This window comes from Zea mays, chromosome 4 (assembly GCF_902167145.1).
Source record: "Zea mays cultivar B73 chromosome 4, Zm-B73-REFERENCE-NAM-5.0, whole genome shotgun sequence".
In the NCBI taxonomy this organism is placed as follows: domain Eukaryota; kingdom Viridiplantae; phylum Streptophyta; class Magnoliopsida; order Poales; family Poaceae; genus Zea; species Zea mays.
Window position 1 is genome coordinate 134,531,973 of NC_050099.1, and position 26,302 is coordinate 134,558,274.

Here is a 26,302-nt window from a genome sequence, read left to right on the forward strand (position 1 = left end):
GTGAAATTGCCATCGCGAAGGGGTACTGGCCAAATCTGGCCGTTGGATTGAGGACGAGTGACACCGATTAGATCGGCCCCTTGCCGAACCGGTACGGCACAACAGCCGTTGGATTCTATATCTATGGCTACGATCAGCTTTACCAGAGATCGATCCGCTACGTCGTGCGAGCCGTTAGATATAGGATCCACAGCCCACGCGAGCGCACCCACTCTTTTACCCCCTGCCCCTCAGATCACCAATTAACGGTCTGGGTTACTTGGATCGAAAAGCTACGCCCATATGATCTCGACCGTCGGTCACCAGATCAAAGGCCACCCGATTTTCTTCCCCGGCGCGACATCCGCGCACCGCTGCCTGCATGCCCGATGGTGAGCCCGCCGTATCCGCGCCAGCGCCTAGCTAAAACGCCTCGTGCTTCCTATCACACTACAGAGAGGGAAACGGATCATACCGCCGCAGAGGGAGGTGAGGACGGGGCTGGCGCACATGGTCTGAAGGTCCTCCACGTGATGGGAGCGCCGAGGGTCCTTGACGCCGAGATACCAAGGTGCTCCCGCCGTCGCACCAGAAGCTCACGCAGCCGCACCAGAGGCTCTCGCCGTGCCCGGACTCCTTAGCGGCCACACGAACTGAGCGCGGGTGTGGTGAATGCAGTGGTCACGACGCTTGTTCTCTCTCCTCTCTAATCCTCAACTTCCCGGCGGCAATGTCTACTGCCAACGCTTGGAGGTGGTTGCGAACAGAGAGAAGAGCACGACACGCCCGAGCTTTTAATCACGAAGGCGGGGATCCCCGAGTCAAACACCGAGGAACTCGCGGTGGTGGTTGAATCCATACGCCCCACGGAGCCCACGATGACTGCGGCCGACTACGGAGGGAAGACCTTTTCCGTCGCTGTAAGCCGGACCAACCGGTCATTCGCGACGCGCGCGCAGGAGAAGTGGGCCATGCGGGAGCATGGGAGACGCCGAGGTGTAGAAACCGGCTGCCTAGCGGGCCCAAAGTGGCAGTGAGAGGGTGATCCAGCAGCAGGCCGTGTGGGATTTGGCGCGGCTGGTGTGTGACTATTGAGTGGGGCCCGCACGCCAGGGTGGTTGTGCACGTGGACATGGGCCGAGAGTGAGGTAGGGATAGTGGGTCGATGATCTAAGGTTTCAGCCCATGCGCCATTTCTTCCTTTTTATTTTCCTTTCCTTTTTCTTATTTATATTTTCCCTTCTCATTTGAGTTCAAATTTCAAACTCAAATTCTTTGGTAAATTATCCTCAGATTTAAAGTATAATTTGAACATACTAGTCTTACTTTTATTTATAATATTTATTTTGTATATATATTTTCCTTTTTAGTAATTCTTTTCCCCCTCCACATTTCTTTGGAGTTTTGTTTTCCAAAATAGAGTTTAAATTCCATGTGTCTATTAACATGTTAATAATACCTTTATTTTATTAGCCATAAATGCACAATCAAGTAAAAACTCGGCATGATGCACAGTTTAGTGGTAAGTCCTTTATTAATTGTTTATTTTTTTAAATGAGGTGTTCACATGTGATGGTAAGTGGATACAACACATCTGTATAAAGGGGTTAACTTCACCTTTTAAATTTCTTACAAATTGGGTATTACAGTATAGAAATACATGTATGTTCTACTGCCGAAGCCGAGTATATTGCCGCAGGCCATTGTTGCGCGCAATTGCTTTGGATGAGGCAAACCCTTAGGAACTATGGCTACAAATTTAGCAAAGTCCTTCTCCTATGTGATAATGAGAGTGCAATCCGCATGGCGGATAATCCCGTTGAACACAGCCACACTAAGCACATAGCCATTCGGTATCACTTTTTGAGGGATCACCAACAAAGGGGGGATATCGAGATTGCTTATGTTAGCACCAAAGAACAATTAGCCGATATCTTTACCAAACCTTTAGATGAGAAAACCTTTACCAAACTTAGAAATGAGCTAAACATTCTTGATTCTCGGAACTTTGATTGATACTTTGCACACATAGCTCATTTATGTACCTTTGATCACATCTCTTTTATGTCTACGACTAATGTGTTTTCAAGTGTATTCTTATGCTAAGTCGTAGATTGAAAGGGAAATGGAGTCCTCGGCAAAGACAAGGCTTCCACTCCACTCTATCGGTATTATTTACCCTTCGCCGTCACTCCGCACTGCTCTCCACTTTGGTATGATCTTCACTCATATTCATTTGTACCATTGAGGAGAAAGTAAAAAAGGGCTCACAAAAGACTCCGTTTTGGCGATTAATGCCAAAGGGGGAGAAATATAGCCCAAAGCAAAAGGACCGCACCACCACCAATTTCAAAAGTTTTTGAAAGAAGTTTTCAGTTGGCATCTTATGATAAACATATTTCAAATTGGTATCTAAAATATTTGATCTTCTTTCAATTGGTAAAACCCTCTTGAACACTAAGAGGAGAATTTCAATTCAGGGGGAGTTTTGTTCAAGTCAAAGGAAAAGCATTTGAAACAGAAGGAGAAATTTTCAAATCTCGAAAATGCTTCTCACAATATTATTTATATACCTTTGACTATTTGCAAATGGACTTTGAAAAGATTTTCCAAAAGAATTTGCAAAAACAAAACAAGTGGTGCAAGCGTGGTCCAAAATGTTAAAAGAAAGAAAGCAGTTCATGCATATCTAATGAAAGTAAAAATTGGTTTAAATCTCAAGCAACCTTTGCACTTGCCTTATGCAAACTAGTTCAATTCTGCACTTATATATTTGCTTTTGTTTGTGTTGGCATCAATCACCAAAAAGGGGGAGATTGAAAGGGAAATAGGGTCAAACCTTTCCTAAATGATTTTGGTGGTTGAAATGCCCAACACAAATAATTGGACTAACTAGTTTGCTCTAGATTATATATTCTACATGTGTCAAAGGTTCAACACAAACCAATAAAAGGATCTAAGTTAGGGTTCAAAAGAAAGGGGCAAAAGAAATCGAAGAGAACCCTGGTCTGGCGCATCGGACTGTCCAGTGTGCCACCGGACAGTGTCCGGTGCCCCAGGGACCGTACAGGCTGAACTCTTCACCTTCGGGTTTCTGGAGAGCCGCTCCGCTATAATTCACCGAACTGTCCGGTGTGCCAGCGGAGCAACGGCTCCAGCGCAACGGTCGACTCCAACGGACACCTGCAAAAGCGCTACAGTGCGCGGACAGTTCGCGCAGAGTCAGAGCAGCGCCAGAAGGCGCACCAGACAGTGAATAATTACTGTCCGGTGGCCCAAGCTGTCAGAGCTCCAACGGTTGAAACCGTCAGAACCCTAACGGTTGGGTGACGTGGCTGGTGCATCGGACAGTGTCCGGTGGCGCACCGGACTGTCCGGTGCGCCCATCGACAGACAGCCTCCCCAACGGTTGGTTTGGTGGTTGGGGCTATAAATACCCCCCAACCACCACCACTTCAAGAATCCAAGTTTTTTAGACTTCACATTCAATACAAGACACAATTCAATAGAATCAAAGCCTCTCCAAGTCCCAAATCAACTCCGACCAAATAGTGACTAGAGAGAGAGTTTTGCTCGTGTTCTTTGAGCTCTTGTTCTTGGATCGCTTTCTTCTTCCCACTCTTGTTCTTCAAACACTTGTAATCAAAGCAAGAGACACCAAGTTGTGGTGGTCCTTGTGAGGGGTCTAAGTGACCCGTTTGATTAAGGAGAAAGCTCACTCGGTCTAGGTGATCGTTTGAGAGAGGGAAAAGCTTGAAAGAGACCCGGTCTTTGTGACCACCTCAACGAGGACTAGGTTTGCAAGAACCGAACCTCGGTAAAACAAATCACCGTGTCATCCGCTCTATTTTCTTTGGTTGATTTGTTTTCACCCTCTCTTTTGGACTCGGTTTTATTTCTAACGCTAACCCCGGCTTGTAGTTGTGCTTTAAGTTTATAAATTTCAGTTTTCGCCTATCCACCCCCCTCTAGGCGACTTTCAGTTCTATTGGCTATGTGGGGGTGAATGTGAGTTCAGATTCAACAATCATGGTTTAAATTTTCATTTGTGTACGATAGTTGAACCAATAATAATGTGAGCACGATGACAGTGGAAATTGATAGTAGAAAAATGCCTACTTTAATTCTAATTAGAGTTAAACTATTTTTTCTCTAACATGGTATATGTAACATCTCGAAAATTCAACTCTAGAAAATTTCTTAAACTTGTTGTAAATTATTAATAAATTTTATTTGTTTTCAATGTTTGTGTACAAGTTGATCTTAATAAAGAAAATATTGAGGTCTATATTCTCTCGAAAAGTCTCATCATAATATCCTATAAATATTTTTCAAGTTACCCCTTTAAATTCTTTTCAAAAATTTGTCCAAATATTCTAGCGATAATTCTCCAAATATTTTTCTCATGCCCTTACAAATATCTCAGTCATATGAACTCCGGTGACTATGTTTATTCTTCTAGTAAAAACTTCCCGGTTGGTCATTCATCCTAAAATTGTTTCAAGTTGAGCACGTTTAACTTTGAGGTTCTTTTGTACCAAGCTTACAAAAAGAAAGGCGAACCATGTTTGTATGGGTACTCTATCGATCCTATTAAAACCTGTCCCAAGACACAACCCACCTGGACTAGGATATCATATTATTTCGCCAATCTCGATCCCGCCTAAATGTTGTCCCATGTGACAAAGTAAGAAGGAACAATGGCCACCAATATAAACCTCTGCTCCTGAACAGTCCAGAAATAATTCCTCACACTCGCTCAAATATACATTTGTGTATTTAAATTTCTAAATATTCCAAATATTCAAATTTTGGAATATTCCAAAAATTCAAATTTTTGAATATTCCAAAAATATTCTTTTTTCCTTTTCTTTTTTTAATTCGTATGATTATAAAATCCAAAACTCCTTCGTCCAAACTCTGATTTCGATGGTTCTGATTTCTAAATTCCTATCAGATTATTGTCTATCCAACCATGTCGTCCCTTAAGTATGGTTCATAATCTAGAAAATTGCAAAAAATATTCTTGTCTCATATTCCGCATGTAATTCCTTATTGAAACTAATTCCTTCGTCACTATTCTCATAATCAGTAAGATCTACTGTACTAAACCATATGTACCTAGTTATAAATATACCTAGAGAGTTACCCTCTCCCTCCCTCACCCTCAGCATCCTGAGCCAAGGCAAACCCCCACGCACTCAGTTACCCTGCTCTACCGACTATACTTCTAGTGTTGGTTCACCTCCAATATACTCTTCGGGTAAGCATCTCCACTCCGTAAACACAAACTCTACTCGAAGCTATATCCACCCATCCACTATAAAGCCCAAAATTTGTATAAGAAAAAAAATAATAAATAAATAAAGAAATAAAATAGTAAAGTGAGATATCTCCAATTTATACTTGAGCTTTGGATTTTGAGGACTGAAATTGCGAAACAAAGAATGAATGTACAAATGTTTTCTATCCAACTAAATGATTATTCATTTCATAAAAAATGAAACATTATAAGCATTTATTTAAATGAGTATTGATGCATAACGATAGTATTAATTTTAGATGACTCAAATCAAAACTGGACATTTAAAATTTTAAACATAATTTGAAACTCAGAAAAATAAATAATAGGAGGTTTGCATATTTATTTGAGTGAATACTCCTTTCATCAACACTATACTTAGAGGCATTTATTAAAGTAAGTAATAAATAAAGAAGTAAAAGAAAACTTTGCATCATGGTGGATATTTTTATTGTGCATGATAACTTTGACCCTAAGTTTGAATTACAAAGTCGAATTTGGAATGGAAAATAAAAATAGAAAATGAAATCTGAAAAGGAATAAAGAAAAATGAACTCCTCGCGCTTTGGGCCGAATTTCATGCTTCCGGCCCACTCACCTCACCAGCCCACCGCGCCCTGCATCCTTGACCCTATGCGCCTCCTTCCCACTGACCGCCAGGTGGGCCTGTGGCCGCAGCCTCACTCCCGCCGCCAGTCGCTTTGTACGCGCCGTCTGTCTCTGGCATAGTGGGCCCGCCCTGACAGGGGCCTTCTTCTTCCCCAACTAATTTCCGCCATCCGCATGCTGGCATGGTCGAGATCCGCTTCGTCGGTCTTCTCCAGGCTTGCGTTGAAACTGATTCTCGCTTCTACTGTCACCTAGATCTGCGGCTCGGCCTCCGGGCTATAAAGACCAAGCGCGCCCGTGGAAAAAAAGAATAGTAGAGAGAGGGAGAGAGATTGCTGTCGTGGTGGCCTTGCAAGCGTACCAACACCGAGGTCTGGGCGTTGGGTTCGGGTGCTTCACCGAACCTTGGAGGTCACAACCGGGGTGTCACCTGGGCGGATTATGCTCCGGACCGCTAGCAATTACTCACCGGGTTTGAACACTGCCGCAGTTTCGCCATGGTGCGTGGACAGCCTGGTCGGCGCCCTAATCCTCGGTAAGATGCGCCTTATCAAGATCTCCTCGATCTCCTCTTCAGTTAGCACCTATCCGCACGGTAGTCGGGCACTAGAATGCGCGTGTGGGTTGCCCCGGCCATGGCGCCGTCGGGTATTGGGTCGCGCCGCCGCGACTATGGAGGGCCGCGGGGACGACGATCTCGCTACCGTCCGATTCCGAGTGAACGTCTACGATTAGATCGCAGGTACCGCTTCAACCTGATAGATCAGAACCGTCGACTCACAGATAGGTGGCCATGATTTAATCAAGCGTACCCCTTCGTCTCATAATGATCTGGTCGTTGATCGAGTAGTGGACGACAGGGATTATGTCGCGGATACCCCTTTCGGCTTTTTAAATCTCAGCCCTCTATTTCTGATCGGGAGGCTCAGTTATGCCGATACCCCTTTGTCATGGCTATTTTTTTAAAAGAGCCCTCCTGAAATTTGAAAACAAACCCGCAGTCCATCTGTATACAAAGATCATTAGGTCCTTTATTTCTCCAAACAACCCATGCACTTGTGAATATTAGCATACACAATCCAGAATTAATAGGGATATCTGTACTAACTATTAAGGGGGCAGTGTAGACTGCCCCCGCTCTCTACCCCACGCACAACTGTCTCCCGCACCGCACGACCAGCCGTCCTCTACACGCCCGCGCGCAGCGGACGCCGCGAAACCCTCGCTCCCTGCCCGCACCCGCAACAGCCTCCCGCACCCAGCCAGCCCCTTCCCCAGCAGCAGTCTCCAGCCGCAGCCATGGCCAAGCCACCGCCGCCCACCTCCACCTCCGACCCCGCGCTCCCCACCACTGCTACAACCACCTCGTCGGCCCCCAAGTCGTCGTCTCGCCCTAGGCCCCGCCCCCGGGGCCTCCTCGATGCGCTCGCAGCCTCCGCGCGCTCCCTCCTCGCCTCGGCGCGTCGCTCCCCGGTCACCACGCTAGCCGCCGCCTTCTTCCTCCTCGCGCTCGTCATGTACGGTGAGGACGCCCGCACCATCGTCGAGCTCTCCATCGACGACTACCTCTACCCGGACGCCGACCTCTACAACGTCTCCGGCCTGCCGCCCCTCGCGCTGCCCCCGCTCACCTGCGACCTCTCTCGCAGCAAATGGGTCTTCGACAACGTCTCCGTTCCGGCGTACCGGGAGAAAGACTGCACCTTCCTCACCAAGCAGGTCTCCTGCCTCCCCAACGGCCGCCCCGACGACATGCGGCAGTACTGGAGATGGCAGCCCAACGAGTGCTCCCTCCCCACGTACGTCTTCCTTCTCCTCCAGATCGCATCTTCCATGCTCAGTTGGCCAGTTGTGTGATTCGATTGATTGACAAGAAGGTCACGGTCGTGGTGTCGCCGACGCCGTCGTCGTGGCGGGCGGAAGAGCTCGGGGCGGCTAGCAAGCTGAGCCCGCAGGCCAAGCGGAAGGTGGTGACCAGGCTGGCGTCCCTGCTGCCGCTCGCAAGCTGATCAACATCGAACCAAGAGGAGGGACTCTCTCCGTCCGGCTCCAAAAAGTTTTCCCTTTTCCCCTCCAGAAGATTTCTATTTCCCCCGCGTTCGTCGATCCGTCCGAGGGCCGGCTCCAGGTGTTTTAGCGGTTTTCCGGCGCCTCGGAGCAGAGAGTGAAAAAAGAGAGAGAGAGAAACGCCTCCCTTTTTCCGTCGAATTTTTTTCCTTTGTTTTGTTCCTGCGAAAGAACAAAATTTTCAGTTGTCCGCGGCCGGGGGAACGGGAGGAATCTGGGCAGATTTGGGTTCCCTGTCCTCTGTTCTTGGGAGGGAGGGAGAGAAACTGTGAATCATCACTACTGCTATGATCTATAAAAGCGGTTGAGTACTGTATCGTGTTCATCAGGTCATGTGAGGCCTGTGACTTCAATTGAAAGTACCATAATTACTCTGCAACCACTATTTCTGTTTGTTTGTTGCTGTTCTCTACATATACTCCTGCTAGGTCTGGATCAAAAGCAAGCAGCTCAGCCAGAAGCCGACCATTGTTTTTGGTATACCGGCTTCTAATACTTATACAAGATTTTTATCTTTATACATTACTGCCGAAACAGTCCAAATAGCCTCTAACCTCCTGCCATTGTTGCAAACACAAGCAGGGCATTCAGTTGGTGCTATCAGGAGCTATGCAAGCAGAGGATATAAAGGAGCCATGCAAGCTTTTAGTGGTGCTATCAGGAGAAGCTGCAAAAGAATATGCTGGTACTGCTCTTGTCTTTACGCTGATTTAACCTTCTGCGACTTAGAAACAGGAAGCGACATTCAGTTTTGTATCCATGAGTTATCTTGTTGATATGCAGTGAAGTAACTCACATAGATCAGCACCTATTTGTTTCAATATTAACTTCCCTGTCTATATGCAAGTTCTTTTGCTTTCTTTCTCCAAAGTTGGATTTGATCTTTTTTGACTTGTTTACAACTTTACGTCATTTCTTCAACCTAGAATTTGGATGCTGATGAACTGCTTTATTGAAGTTTAGTTTGACAACAACCAGAAGATAAGATATAGGGACAAAAGTGTTAATGCTTCATTCTTCATGTAGAAAATTATGTGACATACTTATTGTTATTGAGTTATTTGGGTTTATTGGATGTGCAACTATTACCTCTAATATATACTGCTATATTATGACTCTATAAGTTACTAAGCGCTACATTTCATGGTCGCGGTTCATTCACACTTCAAAATTCTGAGGCAACTAGGTGTACTAAAATTTTTTCTGCCTGTACCGAGCTTATATATTTAGAATGGTATGCTGTGAAATGTCACACATAATATGGTGTATTGCTAATGAAATTAAAACATCATCTAGGCACAAACTCGACACTATGTAGAAATCTCAGACAAGTGAAGCCCTTCTGCAGTGAAGTCTGGTAGCTGCTGCATCTTCAGAACACCTAAACTCCTTTTCAGCTTGAGAACATTGTATTGGTTGGAGCAGCAGGTAGCATCCATGATTAGAAACAAAAATAGGGGAAATAAAATTAAAATGCATTTCAAAATAAGAAAACTAGAAAATGCAGTTGTCTATGTTTTTAATAAGCTGAAACAAATTGTTGGTTATTAAGCCGTGTGTTCCTACTAATCAGATGGCATCTATTTGCGTGCGCAGGTGCAGGAGTGCTACGAGCTCTCGTCGGAGTACAAGAATGACCAATATCAGGCTCGACTTGGTGAGCTCGAGTCTTGATTCATAGGTGTGCTCCCTATTTTGGATGCGAAGTAGGCGTGTTTTTAATATTCGTGCTCGATTCATCAATGGAAGTTAGAAGACCTATGATGTGATTTGAGGAAATATGTATATCTATCGACCACGTCTCTGATCTGTGTTTGTGATCTTAATCTCTGTTTGTGATCTTCGGGAAACCTGGTTTTCCATTGACGATTCAGCAGGGAGGGAGGTGCTTCAACCCCGACACCGTCCACGACCACGCGTCCTACGCCTTCAACAACTACCCGCCTCAACCAGCTGCGACTTCCGTGGTACGACCACCATCACCAATTGTAGGAGGAAGAGGCTTACGCGGACGCATCGATGCTTGTAGGAAAGCTGGAGCAAAAGGTATTTGCAATCCTAAATATTAGAAATCTGAGTACATTCACAACATCTGATGTGGTTATTACCCTTCGATCCCAAATTTACTGGGTATTCTGTCTGCACTCACATGACATTAGTATTGAACATGTATGATGTTATGACAAATGGTGGTATGACTTTGGAATACCATCCTCATAAGTTGCAGGAGTTTCTTGGTGGAGTTGACACTTCTACTTTTTTTCTTCTAAGAATAGAAACTATGCTGCTAATACTGTAAAAAAACTACGCTGCTAACATTGGCTTCATTGAGTTTGTCATGTTTTATTGGTTGCTGACATGCTTATTTGAGCTTGTGTTTTGTATGACTAGCGATTCTTAACTTACCATGAGATTTTTTTCACATCTAACTTTTCAATAATGTGTAAAGATCTTTCATTTATAGACAGGTGGTAATGTGGCATCTCTAAGGTCGTACTTGCATATCAGTAAGTCACTACTTACGTACGACTATTTAATTGTTCGGTAATTTCGTCTATGAATAGATCTATCTATTTGGCAGTCTATTTATCATCTGAATGTACTTATTGACCTGTTAAGCTTTTGTTCGTTTATCTATTTATCAGTTGATTTCTTTCTCTGGGCTATACATGGTCAGTATGGCTCTTCTTTACTGCACATTGTATCACACAGCAACCATGTCATTTGAAGCTGTATCCATTGCTTAAAACAACAAACAATATGGCTCTTTTTTGTAGCTAGCTATTGATTAGTGTCCAAAATGGTTTAATGTAAGTAAAGCAGGCTCATATTTCGTGTGCGCAGGTGGTCTGCACATTTGGAAGCATGGTGTTTGCAAGCATCCTTCTTGTTCGTGGTATATGGTCTGAGGTGACATACAGCAGAAAAAACCGTTACAGCTATATTCACCGGATCGACAACGATGAGAACCGATGGAGCAGAGTCCAGACTGTTGGTTAATATTTTGCTTTCCTTATCTATGAACAGTGTTTGCTGCAGACCTGCCAGGCATGGTGCCTTTCCTGTCTACTGTAGCGAGACCATCTACCAACTATACTCCTATGCTGTTTACTGTTGCTGACCATCTTGCCTATCAATCAAAAGAGCAAAGAGCTGACCTATGATGGTGAAGGAACATAATAAATGTAAGGATCCAATCATCGCCCTTCTATTGATTTTGTATTTGTTGTCTAGATTTGTCTTTGTAGCTTTATAGGTAGCGTTGTTCTGATCGTCGATTGAAGTTGTTAGTCAAATGAATCAGGGTCCATCTCAAAGTTTCCTGGTACAATCATACAATTTGTGAGATGTGTTATGTCTCCGTCTTGTTTCAGCGACTGCTTCTTATCTGTGACAAGTGTGCAAGACTGGATTTGTTGTATTTGGAGTTTCTCATAGGAAAAGGTGGTCAAATCAGATGCCTTGTAACTGAAGAATTTGGTTACTGGAAGTTTTATTCCCATGGTGTGAACTGTCGAACACAATCGCCTCGAGTTATCTCTCTGTTTAATCTGAAGTTGTGGTGGAGATACAGTTCATCTTGGAGGGTCTTTGATTCTTTGACTGGGAAACAGGAAGAGATCATCAAAGAAGACAGATCTCTTTAGTAGTCATGTATACTGACAATTTTCATGTGTAGCAAAATCTAACTATTGGTCAACCCATGCTACAATACATGGAACTACTCATTTTTTAGGGATATAGGTAGAGGTCTTAAACTGAACTGCTCGTCATAGAGGAAGGATAACAGTTCATGTAAGATATGCTACCCAAATTGATGTCGTGTTAGTATAAAAAAGTGGGATGGCAGAAAGATGGTACCACTTAGTAAAATTCAGGGACTTGTGAAAAAAGGGCCACTTATGCTGATAGAAGTTCACATTTGCCAAGGTCAAATTGTGAAGCAAAGGACCCTATTATTGACTTTTCAAATAATAATTTCTGCTTTGTCAAGCTAATTATGACTTTACTTTATTCTGATTCCCTTTTGTGCCAATAATGTGCTGTTTTATTCCAAGTCCCTTCTAACTGTATCAAGTTCTGCTAATGTGAATCTGCAGATGTGGAACTTCCTATTGCTTGTATCATACTGGTTTGCCTGCAAACCATTTCTGAACCTTTTGTCTTGATCTTTGGAGTGTCTCTTACTACATGGTGACCCTTTCACTCTTTCAGGTTCTGAAGCAATGTTTGCTGATCTGGGGCATTTCAACCAGTTGTCAATATAGGTGAAGAATGTTTGCTGTAAACTAACTTTTCTATGTGTTTCATCCTAGAAGCAGTATATGGTGAATTATTCTCTGATAAAAAAAATCTTGGGCAGATTGCTTTTACATGCATGGTGTATTGAGCATTGATCCTTGCATACATGGGACAAGCTGCTTATCTGTGTAAGCATCATATCATGGAAAGTGACTACAGGATCGGATTCTATGTGTCTGTGCCAGGCAAGTTATTCTCGTCAGTTCTTATCATCAGAGATGCGAACCATAGCGCGATATCAGAATCAGTGCTGATTCTTAATGCTTACAATGCACCATTTCGGAGAAAATTAGGTGGCCCATTATGGCAATTGCTATTCTTGCAACAGTTGTGGGAATCCAAGCCGTCATCACTGGTACATTCTCAATGATCAAGCAGTGCGCTTCTCTGGGCTCCTTTCCTCGGGTAAAGATAATCCATACATCTGCCAAAGTACACGGGCAAATATACATCCCTGAGATCAATTGGATTATGATGATACTGTGCTTAGCTGTAACCATTGGTTTTAGGAACACAAAACACTTGAGAAATGCATCAGGTATGTCAATGTTAACATATATACATACTAAAAGTGAGTAGTAATGGATGTCCATCTGACCATCTCACATCTACTTGTTATTTTTACATAGGATGGGCTATTATTACTCTGTGTGCAGTTGCAAACATGTGACTTATTGATTTGTTATCATGGGCATGGCAGATTAGATGATAGTGACATCCCTTCCTTGCGACTCATGGTTTGCTGGAGCTGTAGGATTCTCCCGGCACAATGGAGGTGCTATTGTCTGATTTGGAGCAACAAGGAAATATAAAGTAGTAAAACAATTTCTTTACGAAAGATAAACTTTTCAGGGTCATTGAAAATTATGAGTCAAAACCTAGAGCATAATCTTCAGAATGCCTTGCTTTTAATAAGTGATTACCTATTTTGTTACAGAGCCGAAGAGCATTTACCAAACACATTGCGACAAGCTCTAATTTGCAAAGTAATACTCTCTACCTTCTTTTATCTTGTTTTTTATAATCCATATCCCTGACACTTCATAAATATTCTTGTTGTAATGTTATGTACTTCTACACCTGGATTTGCAATGTGTTTTTTTGCTCATGTTTCACTTATTCTAGCTCCTGATAGAAGTAAACTCTCTAAACGACATGGAGCTACTTCTATGGGGCACGTTACTTATCGATTGTTTCCTATCTTAAAACTCTACCAACATATCTTGTTTTATTCAAGGCATAAGAATGAACCATGATGTATTTTTTCCTGCACAATATAAAGAAATGGGCTATCAGCCTCACGCAATGGTGAATTATTTAGCACTACTGGGCTGGGTGATGGTACTGAAAATGAGTTCTTCACTATCGATGACCTAGGTTTGTTCTTAATAGTATTTTCTTTTCGTTTTCACTTTAGTTTTTGTATATTAAATTTAAAATAAAACTATCATATTCTCAGCTCAGTGTTATTTCTCACTGCAGTCCAGAAATTCACTACAAACCAAGTCAATAAAAGTGGAGCAGCCTTTGATCCAGTCTGCCACCAGAAGTTGCTTTTATGCTGAATTTCGGTACATCATGTTGACCAGGACTACTAATGACTCCAGTTTTAATCCACTTAGTTTCCACATTTAATAATCTCTACCTGGTTCTCTTGTCATTGCACTTATTGCTTCTAAAATTTTTCTGCTTCAAGGAGTTCAACACGGGGCGCTTCACTTGTTTGTAATTGAGGCAAATTAGTCTGCTTTGATACCTCTACTACTTATTAAGGACGCAAGAGTACCCTGTCTCTGACTTTGTTCTGCCACCGGCCGTTCCGACATCCGTGAATCTGATAGCCCATTTTAGGGTCGCTATGCACACTTTCTTCTGTGTAATGCAACTTCATTAGTGTTGCTATGCACACTTTCTTCTGCACCAACCACAATATTCTCTTGGGATGCTGTCAATGGGATGAATGAATTGCATATTTTAGGGTCTTTGCTACACTATAGAGTAGATGGGTTATAAATATACAAATCTCAGCTTCCTATCCATTCTTTCTATCTAGAGTTGTAGACACCACATAGTATACAGCAGCAGGAGCAGTGCTTTGCTCAGTCCACCTTTGTTGAAGCTGGGCTGAGAGTGTAGGAGTGAAGCCCCAAGGCTCTCTGGTAGGCGATCCACCACACTACCCGACCCCCACCCTTTTTCCTCAACTTGTAAATTGTCGCCCCGACTACTCACTCTACCACCGCAATCGCGTCATCATTAACATTTCTTCTTCGTTCTTTTCAGGGCCATCGAGGATCGATCGGGCGGCGGCGCCGTCGGGCAGAAGCGGTCGTCACCGGACAAGATGCACAGGTCCACCATGGACGTCGTCTACCACCACCACCACCACCAAGAGTCGCTGTTGACGGGCAACGTCGCCGCCACCGCCAGCGCCGGTAAGAAGCTGGGCGTGGAGCGGTTCGAGTTGCCGCTGATCTACATCTCGCTGTCGCGGAAGGAGAAGGACGACAATTTCCTTGCGATGAAGGGCACCAAGCTACCCCAGTGGCCCAAGAAAAGGGCCAAGAACGTGGAGACCCTCCAAGTATTAAACACCTGGCCTGAGATCGATTTGATCCTCTATTTCTAACCCGATCCAAATCGATCTCTGCTCTCAAAACTTAAACATGTGCCCCTTGCTTTTTATCATGCAGTTTATCTTCCTGGGGATGTGGTGGGGTAGGGGCCATAGGATGGATTTGAATTCATGATAGTATCTACACATGTACACTGCTTAAAGATACTATGTACGTATCTATATCTATTACAATTTTGTATAAATACTTTTTGATAGTTTTTAAATTTGTATGGCAAAGAAGGGACACATACATATATATATATATATCCTTTAATTTATGTAAATCTTTTTAACCTCTAAAAGATGCTAACAAGAAGGTATAACGATAATTAATGTTTATATACATCTCAATATATCTTATCATTATATGTTAACTCCGTAGCAACGCACGGGCATACACCTAGTTCATAATTAAATCAGAAAATGAATTTTACATATAAAAATAAATCTAGAAACTTATTTAATTCATAGAAAATCCATTCTAACTCCGAATTGATCCATTCTAGTGGCATTAATTTTGTTTTAATATTGTTTATCATCTAGTAACTCTGTTTAGCCATGAAACTTAGATGAAAATTGTTCAATTGAATTAGTGTGTACGAGGCATTAAATAACTCCAGAAATTCATAACTCAATAACTGTAACTCCTTTTTTATCCATTCTAGTTGCATTAGTCTCACAATAATATTATAATCTAGCAACTTTGTTTTGTCATGAAATATAGGTTAAAATGTTGCACTTAGTCTATTCTATATTTAACCATGTGGATCTTTGGAAAACCATAACCTCTTAACCGTAACTCCGAATTTAGCGATTCTTGTTCCCACAATCTCGTAGCAACGCGTAGATTATTATTATGCAGTTTATTCTTATGTTTGGTGTGATATTAATTCTGCCTATACCATGTCTGTTTGTATTGCTATGACTAGTAGCGAGGTTACGAATCACCTGAAGAGCAAGTTGGTACCTAGAATCTCAAGTCCCAGGCAAGTTGTGCCCTTGATCACTTCTTTTTACCCAATCATGTTCTTATTAATCATAATGATCTACATAGGTTATTTTTGATGGGACCCAATAGGTTACCCTAGTTTGACTATCTTTATACCTTGTTTACCACTGAATTTTGGGTAGTACCTGCTATTGCTTTATGTGGTTTTGGGTATAGAGATATACATAATTCATGATTATACTTTTATTATCAGTTTGTTATTTACTGTTCATGCTAAGATCATTATGTTAATTGGAACAAGGAGAAACACCCGGGAAAACAGTGCTACCACAAGGGTGGTATGGGACGCCCTTGGCTGACTAATTAGGAAAGCTAGTGGAGGACTACCTTACCCGAAAGGGGCAAGGGCAGTAGGGGAGTGGTCAGTGTAGGGAGGCCCTTGGGTTGATTTTGCTGTGATGGCGGTCAGGCGAGGGGTCCCTGCATTGGAGCTTCCTAGAAACTGTAGCGGGTTTTTTGAAGTTAGTGGAACTTTGTAAAGGCCTCATAGTGTTACCTGCCTCGCCTCCTCGGTAGAGGTGCATGGGAAATCGCGATCCCTTGGCAGATGGGTAACATGACTTGTGGGTAAAGATGCGCAACCTCTGCAGAGTGTAAAACTGGTATATCAGCTGTGCTCACGGTCATGAGCAGCTCGGACACTCACATGATTAACTTATGGAATTAAATTCAATTTGTCATTTGCATCATATTGGGATTTATTATTATTTTGACTTACTATTACTATGGTTTGGTATTTACTTATACTTAGTAATTGCTAATAAAATTTTGAGCAACTTTAAAAGCAAAGCTCAGCTTTAACCATCCCCTTTAGTAAGCCTTACACTACACGTGAGCTCCCACCTTTGGCGAGTTCATGCATATTATTCCCCACAACTTGTTGAGCGATGAACGTATCTGAGCTCACTCTTACTGTCTCACACCCCCACAGGTCAAGAATAGGTATCGCAGGATGAGGCGCATGGAGGATGCTGTGACGAGCTGGTGAGAGGTCTAGGCCGTCGTCTCCCAATCAACTTTGGGTTGCTGGATCGTTGTCTCCTTATGATGTAAATATTTATTTATTTTGTACAGAACTCCTATTATATAGTAAAGATGTGACTTTCGTTTCTGTACCACTATTCATCATATGTGTGAGACTTGGTCCCAGCACACCTGGTGATTATTTCGCGCCTGGGTTTTGGACCCCTGAAACCCGGGTGTGACAGAAGTGGTATCAGAGGGATGTTGACTGTAGGATGAAACCTAGATATAACTGGACAACCATTATCTACTTACCTTTGCTACTCTAATTCTTTCTAAACTTTTCTTTTTTTTCTCATCCAATGCTGCTTTACTCTGATTATTCTTACCTTTTCACTCTAAAGACAAAAGTGGATTTCACACTTTGAAATCCTGTACCCAAAGTGACCTTTAGGAATAGGAGACCTACTCTTAGGAACAAAAACAAAATTATTTTTTATAGATATCTATGAACTTGAATGTTTGTTCTTATGATATTTGTCTGATTTGGATCTTTGATTGAGTGTGATGGGTTGTGGAGTAATGTCCACAATTACATCTGCTTATACATATAGGCATAAATATAAATAAATAAAATACATAAGATAACTAAACAAACTAGATTATCCTCCATTAAAGTGTATCTATTTTAAATAGATCCCTTTTAACTTAAAGGATTCTATCTTATTCTAATATGATCATCTTATGATAAAAAATTATCTTATCCTCATAAATTGTTTATGAAGATAAAGTAGACCAACTAAGAATACCCCCATTAGAATATATCAAGTCTAATAGGTCTATCTTATCTTAAAAGATTCTCTCTTACATTAATAGATTCATCTTATCTTGAAAGATTCGTCATATCCTAACCACTTTACTTATCTCATCCTAAAGCAACAACAAGGATCTAATCCAAAATAATGAGATCTTATCTAGTCTAATCTAGTCACGCGAATATAACTTAGATCTGATCTAATGTGATAGATTAATCTAACCTAACGAAGGCTAACCTCCAGTTGGGCTAATCTAATGTAAGTTGCTTAACAAGAAGGATAATACTGATGAAATAAATGAGACTCTACTTCTATAAAATATGTTTTAACTTAATTCACTATGCACTAAATTAAGAACAACAGACCAACTCGGCCTTATACAACTACCTTAACCATCCGATAGTTGCATAACCCCTCTGTTTTAACCGAACAGAGATTTTGACCTACCTACACCATGTGGTTCATACTATCTCAAAAGTTTCTAACATATCCTAATAATATATATCCTACCCTAGTAGATCTGTCTAACCTAAACTAGTCTACTCTAGTCATACCCAATCTTATCTAATCTATTATGATCAAACCTAATGTGAGTCAGTTAAACATGATTAGCTAATGCTGAGGAAATACATTAGACCCTGCTCCTATAAACAAGTTTGAGATCTTAGATCAACCTGACCCTACCCAATAACTTGTCCTACAAAAGCAGGTTACATAACTAATCCCATCTAGCATATAGCTACCTACTAAACCCTCTACCCATTTGTTACCTACAAATCTATCTTTACCTCTTGTCCCAAACCCGAAGGGTGACACCGAAGCTCAAGAAGGAAGAGATCAATCTCATTAAAGAAGAATAGGAATCAAGCTAGACCCCTAAAGGAAGCTCGATTATACCATAGTACACTCATTCTATGTCAACACTCACCTAATAGTTAAAACCTGATGTACCCTTGTTTTCTATGCCACACCTGCTAATGGCATGAAGAATTTTAAGTGTATAAAACAAAAAATATACTAATTGGAAGTCCCACTTAGAAAAAAAATTATAATAGAATTCCATAGAGATAAAGTCAGCATGATATGCTTAACTAAATGATGTTCTAATGTGATCTAATCTAATGTGATCTAATCTAATGTGATCTAATCTAATGTGGTCTACTTAAAATAGATTAGTGATACTGGTAAAAGAGATTGGGCCCTACTAGCCAGGTATTAACTTAACTTAGCACATTAGACCAACTCAACCATGATCAGAAGAGCTAACCCAACCTATAGAGTCATGATGGAGTGTATAATCTATCTGTCCCCACTTAACATCAAATAAGATCTTGATCTACATCATGTAGTCTATCTCATCCATATCTGTTTTAACCATATTCCCTGACCCCGATGATATACACTAACCTCGAATCAATGAGACCAAGACCAGAAAAGGACAAGACCAACCTCGTCAAGGAAGGAGAGAAGTCAAACTCGATCATCAGATGCATTACCACCCAACAAGGAGTTCTTTCTCTCTGTAAACTTTCTTACCCCCAAGCTATTCTTGCCCTAACCTACCCATCTTTTATCCTACATAATAAGTGGCTAGATACCTATGCTCTCCCAATCACCCACTATTGACTATAAAAAATGATACTCTAGATTTTTGAACCAATTGTAGACTAAAAGCTGAATTACAAACCAATCCTTCTGTATCCCTTTTCTTACAAATCTTGAGGACGAGATTTCTATTAAGGGGGTAGGATTTGTAAAGCCAAAATTTGTATAAGGAATAATAATAATAAACAAACAAATAAATAAATAAAGAAATAAAATAGTAAAGTGAGATATCTCCAATTTATACTTGAGCTTTGGATTTTGAGGACTGAAATTGTGAAACAAAGAATGAATGTAGAAAGGTTTTCTATCCAACTAAATGATTATTCATTTCATTAAAAATGAAACATTATAAGCATTTTTTTAAATGAGTATTGATACATAAGGATAGTATTAAATTTAGATGACTCAAATCAAAACTGGACATTTAAAATTTTAAACATAATTTGAAACTCAGAAAAATAAATAATAGGAGGTTTGCATATTTATTTGAGTGAATACTCATTTCATCAATACTATATTTAGAGGCATTTATTAAAGTAAGTAATAAATAAAGAAGTAAAAGAAAACTTTGCATCATGCTGGATATTTTGATTGTGCATGATAACTTTGACCCTAAGTTTGAATTACAAATTCGAATTTGGAATGGAAAATAAAAATAGAAAATGAAATCTGAAAAGGAATAAAAGAAAAATGAACTCCTGGCGTTTTGGGCCGAATTTCATGCTTCCGGCCCACTCACCTCACCAGCCCACCGCGCCCTGCGAACTCGACCCTATGCGTCTCGTTCCCACTGACCGCTAGGTGGGCCCGTGGCCGCAACCTCACTCCCGCCGCCAGTCGCTGCATACGCACCGTCTGTCTCTGGCATAGTGGGCCCGCCCTGACAGGGGGCCTTCTTCCCCAATTAATTTCCGCCATCCGCATGCTAGCATGGTCGAGATCCGCTCGGTCGGTCTTCTCTAGGCTTGCGTTGAAACTGATTCCCGCATCTACCGTGAGCTCATCTGGCCATCGCAACTGCTGTCACCTAGATCTGTGGCTCGGCCTCCTGGCTATAAAGACCAAGCGCGCCCGTGGAAAAAAAGAATAGTAGAGAGAGGAAGAGAGATTGTCGTCGTGGTGGCCTTGCAAGCATACCAACACCGAGGTCTGGGCGTTGGGTCCGGGTGCTTCACCGAACCTTGGAGGTCACAACCGGGGTGTCACCTAGGCGGATTATGCTCCGGACCGCCTAGCAATTACTCACGGGTTTGAACATTGCCACAGTTCCGCCATGGTGCGTGGACAGCCTGGTCGGCGCATTAATCCTCGGTAAGATGCGCCTTATCAAGATCTCCTCTACAGTTGGCACCTATCCGCACGGTAGTCGGGCACTAGAATGCGCGGGTGGGTTGCCCCGGCCATGGCGCCGCTGGGTATTGGGTCGCGCCGCCGTGGCTATGGAGGGCTGCGGGGATGATGATCTTGCTACCGTCCGATTTCGAGTGAACGGTTGCGATTAGATCGCAGGTACCACTTCAACCTGATAGATCAGAACCGTCGACTCATAGATAGGTGGCCATGATTTAATCAAGTGTACCCCTTCGTCTCATAATGATCTGGACATTGATCGAGTAGTGGACGACAGGGATTAAGTCGTGGATACCCCCTTTGCCTTTTTAAATCTCAGCCCTCGATTTCTGATCGGGCGTCTCAGTTATGCCGATACCCCTTCGTCATGGCTATTTTTCAAAAGAGCCCTCCTAGAATTTGAAAACCAACCCACAGTCCATCTGTGTACAAAGATCATAACCATAAGGTCCTTATTTTCTCCAAACAACCCCTGCACTTGTGAATATTAGCATACACAATCCAGAATTAATAGGGATATTCATAATTAAATCAAAAAATGAATTTTAAATATAAAAATAAATCTATAAACTTATTTAATTCATAGAAAATCCATTCTAACTCCGAATTGATCCATTCCAGTGGAATTAATTTTGTTTTAATACTGTTTATCATCTAGTAACTCTGTTTAGCCATGAAACTTAGATTAAAATTGTTCACTTGAATTAGTTTGTACCAGGCATTAAATAACTCCAGAAATTCAAAACTCAATAACCGTAACTCCTTTTTGATCCATTCTAGTTGCATTAGTCTCACAATAATATTTATTATAATCTGTCAACTTTGTTTTGTCATGAAATATAGGTTAAAATGTTGCACTTAGTCTATTCTATATTTAACCACGTGGATCTTCGGAAAACCATAACCTCTTAACCGTAACTCCGAATTTAGCGATTCTTGTTCCCAGAATCTCGTAGCAACGTGTAGATTATTATTATGCAGTTTATTCTTATGTTTGGTGTGATGTTAATTCTGCCTATACCATGTCTGTTTGTATTAATATGACTAGCAGCGAGGTTATGAATCACCTGAAGAGCAAGTTGGTACCTGGAATCTCAAGTCCTAGGCAAGTTGTGCCCTTGATCACTTCTTTTTACCCAATCATGTTCTTATTAATCATAATGATCTGCATAGGTTAATTTTGATGGGACCCAATAGGTTACCCTTGTTTGACTATCTTTATACCTTGTTTACCACTGAATTGTTGGGTAGTACCTGCTATTGCTTTATGTGGTTTTGGGTATAGACATATACATTATTCATGATTATACTTTTATTATCAGTTTGTTATTTACTGTTTATGCTAAGATCATTATGTTAATTGGAACATGGAGAACCACCCGGGAAAATAGTGCTACCTCAAGGGTGGTATGGGACGCCCTTGGCTGACTAATTATGAAAGCTAGTGGAGGACTACCTTACCCGAAAGGGCAAGGGCAGTAGGGGAGTGGTCAGTGTAGGGAGGGCCTTGGGTTGATTTTGCTGCGATGGCGGTCAGACGAGGGGTCCCTGCATTGGAGCTTCCTAGAAACTGTGGCGGGTTTTCTGAAGCTAGTGGAACTTTGTAAATGCCTCGTAGTGTTAACTGCCTCGCTTCCTCGGTAGAGGTGTATGGAAAGTCACGATCCCTTGGCAGATGGGTAACATGAGTTGTGGGTAAAGATGTGCAACCTCTGCAGAGTGTAAAATGGGTATATCAACCGTGCTCACGGTCATGAGGAGCTCGAACACCCACATGATTAACTTATGGAATTAAATTCAATTTGTCATTTGCATCACATTGGGATTTATTATTATTTTGACTTACTATTACTATGGTTTGGTATTTACTTATACTTTGTAATTGCTAATAAAATTTTGACCAACTTTAAAAGCAATGCTCAGCTTTAACCATCTCCTTTGGCAAGCCTTACACTTCACGTGAGCTCCCACCTTTGGCGAGTTCATGCACATTATTCCCCACAACTTGTTGAGCGATGAAAGTATGTGAGCTCACTCTTGTTGTCTCACACCCCCCACAGGTCAAGAACTGGTATCGCAGGATGAGGCGCATGGAGGATGCTGTGACGAGTTTGTGAGAGGTCTAGGCCGTCATCTCCCAGTCAACTTTGGGTTGCTGGATCGTTGTCTCCTTATGATGTAATTATTTATTTATTTTGTACAGAACTCCTATTATATAATAAAGATGTGACATTCGTTTCTGTACCACTATTCATCATATGTGTGAGACTTAGTCCCAGCACACCTGGTGATTATTTTGCGCCCGGGTTTTGGACCCCTAAAACCCGGGTGTGACATCCACCACCATTCCTGACCACTATAATGAATATTTGTTGATATACTTGCTGGTTTGTATGTTTGCTTGTTCTTGCTACATAATTATCGGAGCGTTCGTGTTGTCCCGTGGAGGCCAGTTCTGCGAGTCTACACCAGATGGTGAAGCTAGAAGCCAGTTCCGTGAGCTTTAACCCTTTCGCTAGTTAAAGCCACAACAAGCTCACTAGATCCCTTTGATGCATAAATTATCTATATTTCAAACACATCCCTTATCCTATTTTTATATGTGCATTTTATTATTTTGCTGCTAAAAGACACAAAAATATGACCATCCAGCCTTAGAACTTTGTTGCGAATCTTTCACATACTCCTTACAATTTTGGTTACAAAATAATTTGAGAAAAGGTGTGAGTTTTGCAAAAGAAACTTGTTTTTCAAAAAAAATGAACGACTATCACCGTCACTACCATGAGCAAGCTGATCAGGACTCCCTAATTTGGGAGGGCCCTAAGAAGTTGGCTTAGCTGGATTAGGTGTGAGAATGAAGGATTGTCTTGTCTCACATAAAAACCAATTTGTAATTACTCATTACCTAAACTCTCAAAAGTACAACCACTCGAGACTGTATAGACAATTGCTTGATCTGAACTTGCACGGTCTACACCCCAGGGTTATTGCTGGCTGGAGAGCACGGGAAGGACAAGGAAGGGGAAGGTTGTCATCCTGGTTTAGGCAAATGAAATACCTTGTTCCTTTCGATATAACCGTTAAGGTAATGTCGTGCAAGGGAGGAGAGAGTTTCGGCATTCGGATCTCGCGACGGTGAGATTACAGAAACTAGACTAGTGGGTAAAGTGTACACCTCTGCGTAGAGTCAAAAATCTATTCAAATAGTTCGTGTCCACGGATGTGGATGAGTTATGGCTTGGATTTGATAATTAGTGTTTTGTTTTCCAAAATGTTTTGAAAATGGTATTAAAAGGTTCGATGGTTGAGACGTAAGCTAGGGTGGAAGCGAAGTCCAGTAGCTATTTTTGAAAATAAAAACTGGTGGGAAACTCCCGAGATTCCTAGATGGTTTAGTCTAGGGGATTTGGTTCTATAATGAAAAACTTCCTACTCCTTTGGGAGAGGATGTCCTTTGAAAACAAAATGTTTTACAAAATAGCCCTGCATCAAAAATTGTGTTTTCTGCAAAATACCCTGAGGTTCACATACTCTTTGCATGTATATCAATTTTTCTATTCCATTGGTGAAGGTGGGCTACTATGTACGTAAGTACTCACTCTTGCTTATTTATTATTTTTTAGAGAAGGAGATCATTGATCGGGTAAGAGTTACGCCTGTTTCCCAACCGTGCATGTGGCTGCTGGACTATTGATTTGCTTCGCTAGGTATAACAGGCTGCATTAGTCCCACTCTGATGATATGTCTCGAGTTGTGGACCACGCCTTAAAGTTGATCGCCACCTATATAGGATTGTCTCATTTAAGAAGATCTGGGACCATCTGATGTATAAATGTGTATACTAGCCTCCTGTGACTAATATTTGAATCACTTTTGAGTCCCAAAGGATGGGGACGCTTCAGGTGGTATCAAAGCTATAGGTTGGTTGTATGACTTAACCCTTAGGCTTGGACAAAAGCTTTTGAGTCAAAACTATTTTCTTAGAAAAATTCTTGCTCTCATCCCTCCATTTCAAAAATGTTTCCCTCCTTTCCTTCTCCCAAAAGTCAGATGGAGGTTCACTGCCAAACTAGCTATTGTCAGAATGAAGTTGGTTTCCCCAAGTTGTTGAGAGCATGCACAACATGCCTCGGAATCAGGAGCCAACCAGAGTACGATGGTCATGAGTTCATCGAGCATGGCATAGAGAAGTCTGTCATGACTTTGGATCTAGTCCGCACCATGTGGAATGGAGTATCTCTGCTGCGGGGCACAGATTCAGAGACACCTATCAAGTTGTCGCTCGCAAGAAATTGAGAACCCTATGTCAAATCTATGAAGAGGGAGTGGCCGACACCCCGCTCATATTCTTCCTGCACTTTTAGAGAGACCATCCTGTTTAGATAACAAGGATGCATGCCTTAGAAGGGCAGTAGCAGCTGGAGGACGACCCTACAATCGTGTACCTCACAACATACCTGCTTACCCTGGATGGATAGTATGATCTCTTGGCTCAACATCACTGTCCGATGATTGCTCGAGCAGAAAAGGCAGGGAGGCGCAACCGCCAGCTCCATGTGGGTCTCACCACAGCTCAAGCTCATGTAGCTACCTTGGAAAGTCATGAGGTCATTGTTGTTGAAGCCTTGAAGCAAGCCAAGGATGAGCATGTCCAATAGTTGATTGAGGCCTACTTGGTCACCCACAATCAACATAGAGCCCTGTGGATCCAAGAGCCCGCCTCATCCAACCCAGTTCAACCCATGAGAGTTGAAGAGCCCCAGATTTTGGAGGGCCTCCCAGTCTCTATAAAAGAAGAGAGGAATGGTTGGGAACCCCCGAAAGGAGCCCTAGTCCTAGAAGGAATACCAGTCTCCCCTTAGGCTATGGCTAAGAAAGAGCACCCCAAGCCCTCCCAAGATCCATCGCTAGAGTTGTTTGAGCCCCTCACCATGAAGAATATCCTAGCACCCACCTTGAGGTCAAGGAAGAAGCTGCAAGCACCCCACCTGCACCACCGCCCTTTAAGGTCACCTTGGAGCTACAAGAGTTAGCCTCGCTTGGAGAAGAGTATGACCCCATCCTACCATTTCATTCACCGCTAGAAGAATTCATCAACATTAGCTCCCTCTTGACTCATCTAGGATATGTCTCAGAATAAAGTTGTGCATCAACCTCGCTAGAAGACAAGTTGCCTGGTCTGAAGTTAGTTACACCCAGTTCTATGCATGCATTGGGCAGTGAAGTTTTTCTTCACTTTTTCTAGAGACCTGCATGCATGAGATCTAACAGTGTAGCTACGTGTTTTGAAAAACTCTAAGTGTGTGCCCCTAGGGCATTTCAAAATAATTTGTGCTTGATGTTTGCTTCCTTTTTTCATCCATATGTGATGCTTTATCGTTAATGCTCATAAGTCACGTTCAACGTGGTTCTTAGTTCAAAATCTAAGTAGTAGTCGTTACGCTTAACCCTCAAATCCGAGTAGTCCGTGCTTTGGAAAACTCTATTGCCCTCCCATTCAAAACATTTGATTTGTTTGTACCTGTCATTGCTGAGCTTGTGTGTTTTATTTTTTTTTCAAAAAAGGTTTCCTCTAAAATCATAGATAACAAATTAGAGATAATCCTCACCTTATGCTTCCATTCTCCTCTTAACCCATATCAAGAGAAAAGCACCTTACCCAAGAAGATAACGGTAAGCTT

General features: G+C 42.0%; 2 protein-coding genes across 2 annotated transcripts; both read left to right on the forward strand.

Moving 5' to 3' along the window:
* The first annotated feature begins 7,162 nt into the window (after positions 1–7,162).
* On the forward strand, positions 7,163–8,401 carry LOC103653698 (protein trichome birefringence-like 33). The gene has a single exon (XM_020552170.2). It carries the CDS (start codon positions 7,190–7,192, stop codon positions 7,745–7,747), a length of 558 nt encoding a protein of 185 aa, XP_020407759.1. The 5' UTR covers positions 7,163–7,189; the 3' UTR covers positions 7,748–8,401.
* A 5,356-nt stretch (positions 8,402–13,757) lies between these two features.
* Positions 13,758–15,094, forward strand: LOC103653699 (uncharacterized). The gene has a single exon (XM_020551874.3). The coding sequence runs from the start codon at positions 14,604–14,606 to the stop codon at positions 14,886–14,888; it is 285 nt and encodes a 94-aa protein (XP_020407463.1). The 5' UTR covers positions 13,758–14,603; the 3' UTR covers positions 14,889–15,094.
* The last annotated feature ends 11,208 nt before the right edge of the window (positions 15,095–26,302 follow it).

Excerpts from the sequence above, each read along its gene's own strand:
- LOC103653699 (XM_020551874.3), top strand. The coding sequence starts at position 14,604 with ATGCACAGGTCCACCATGGACGTCGTCTACCACCACCACCACCACCAA.
- LOC103653698 (XM_020552170.2), top strand. The coding sequence starts at position 7,190 with ATGGCCAAGCCACCGCCGCCCACCTCCACCTCCGACCCCGCGCTCCCC.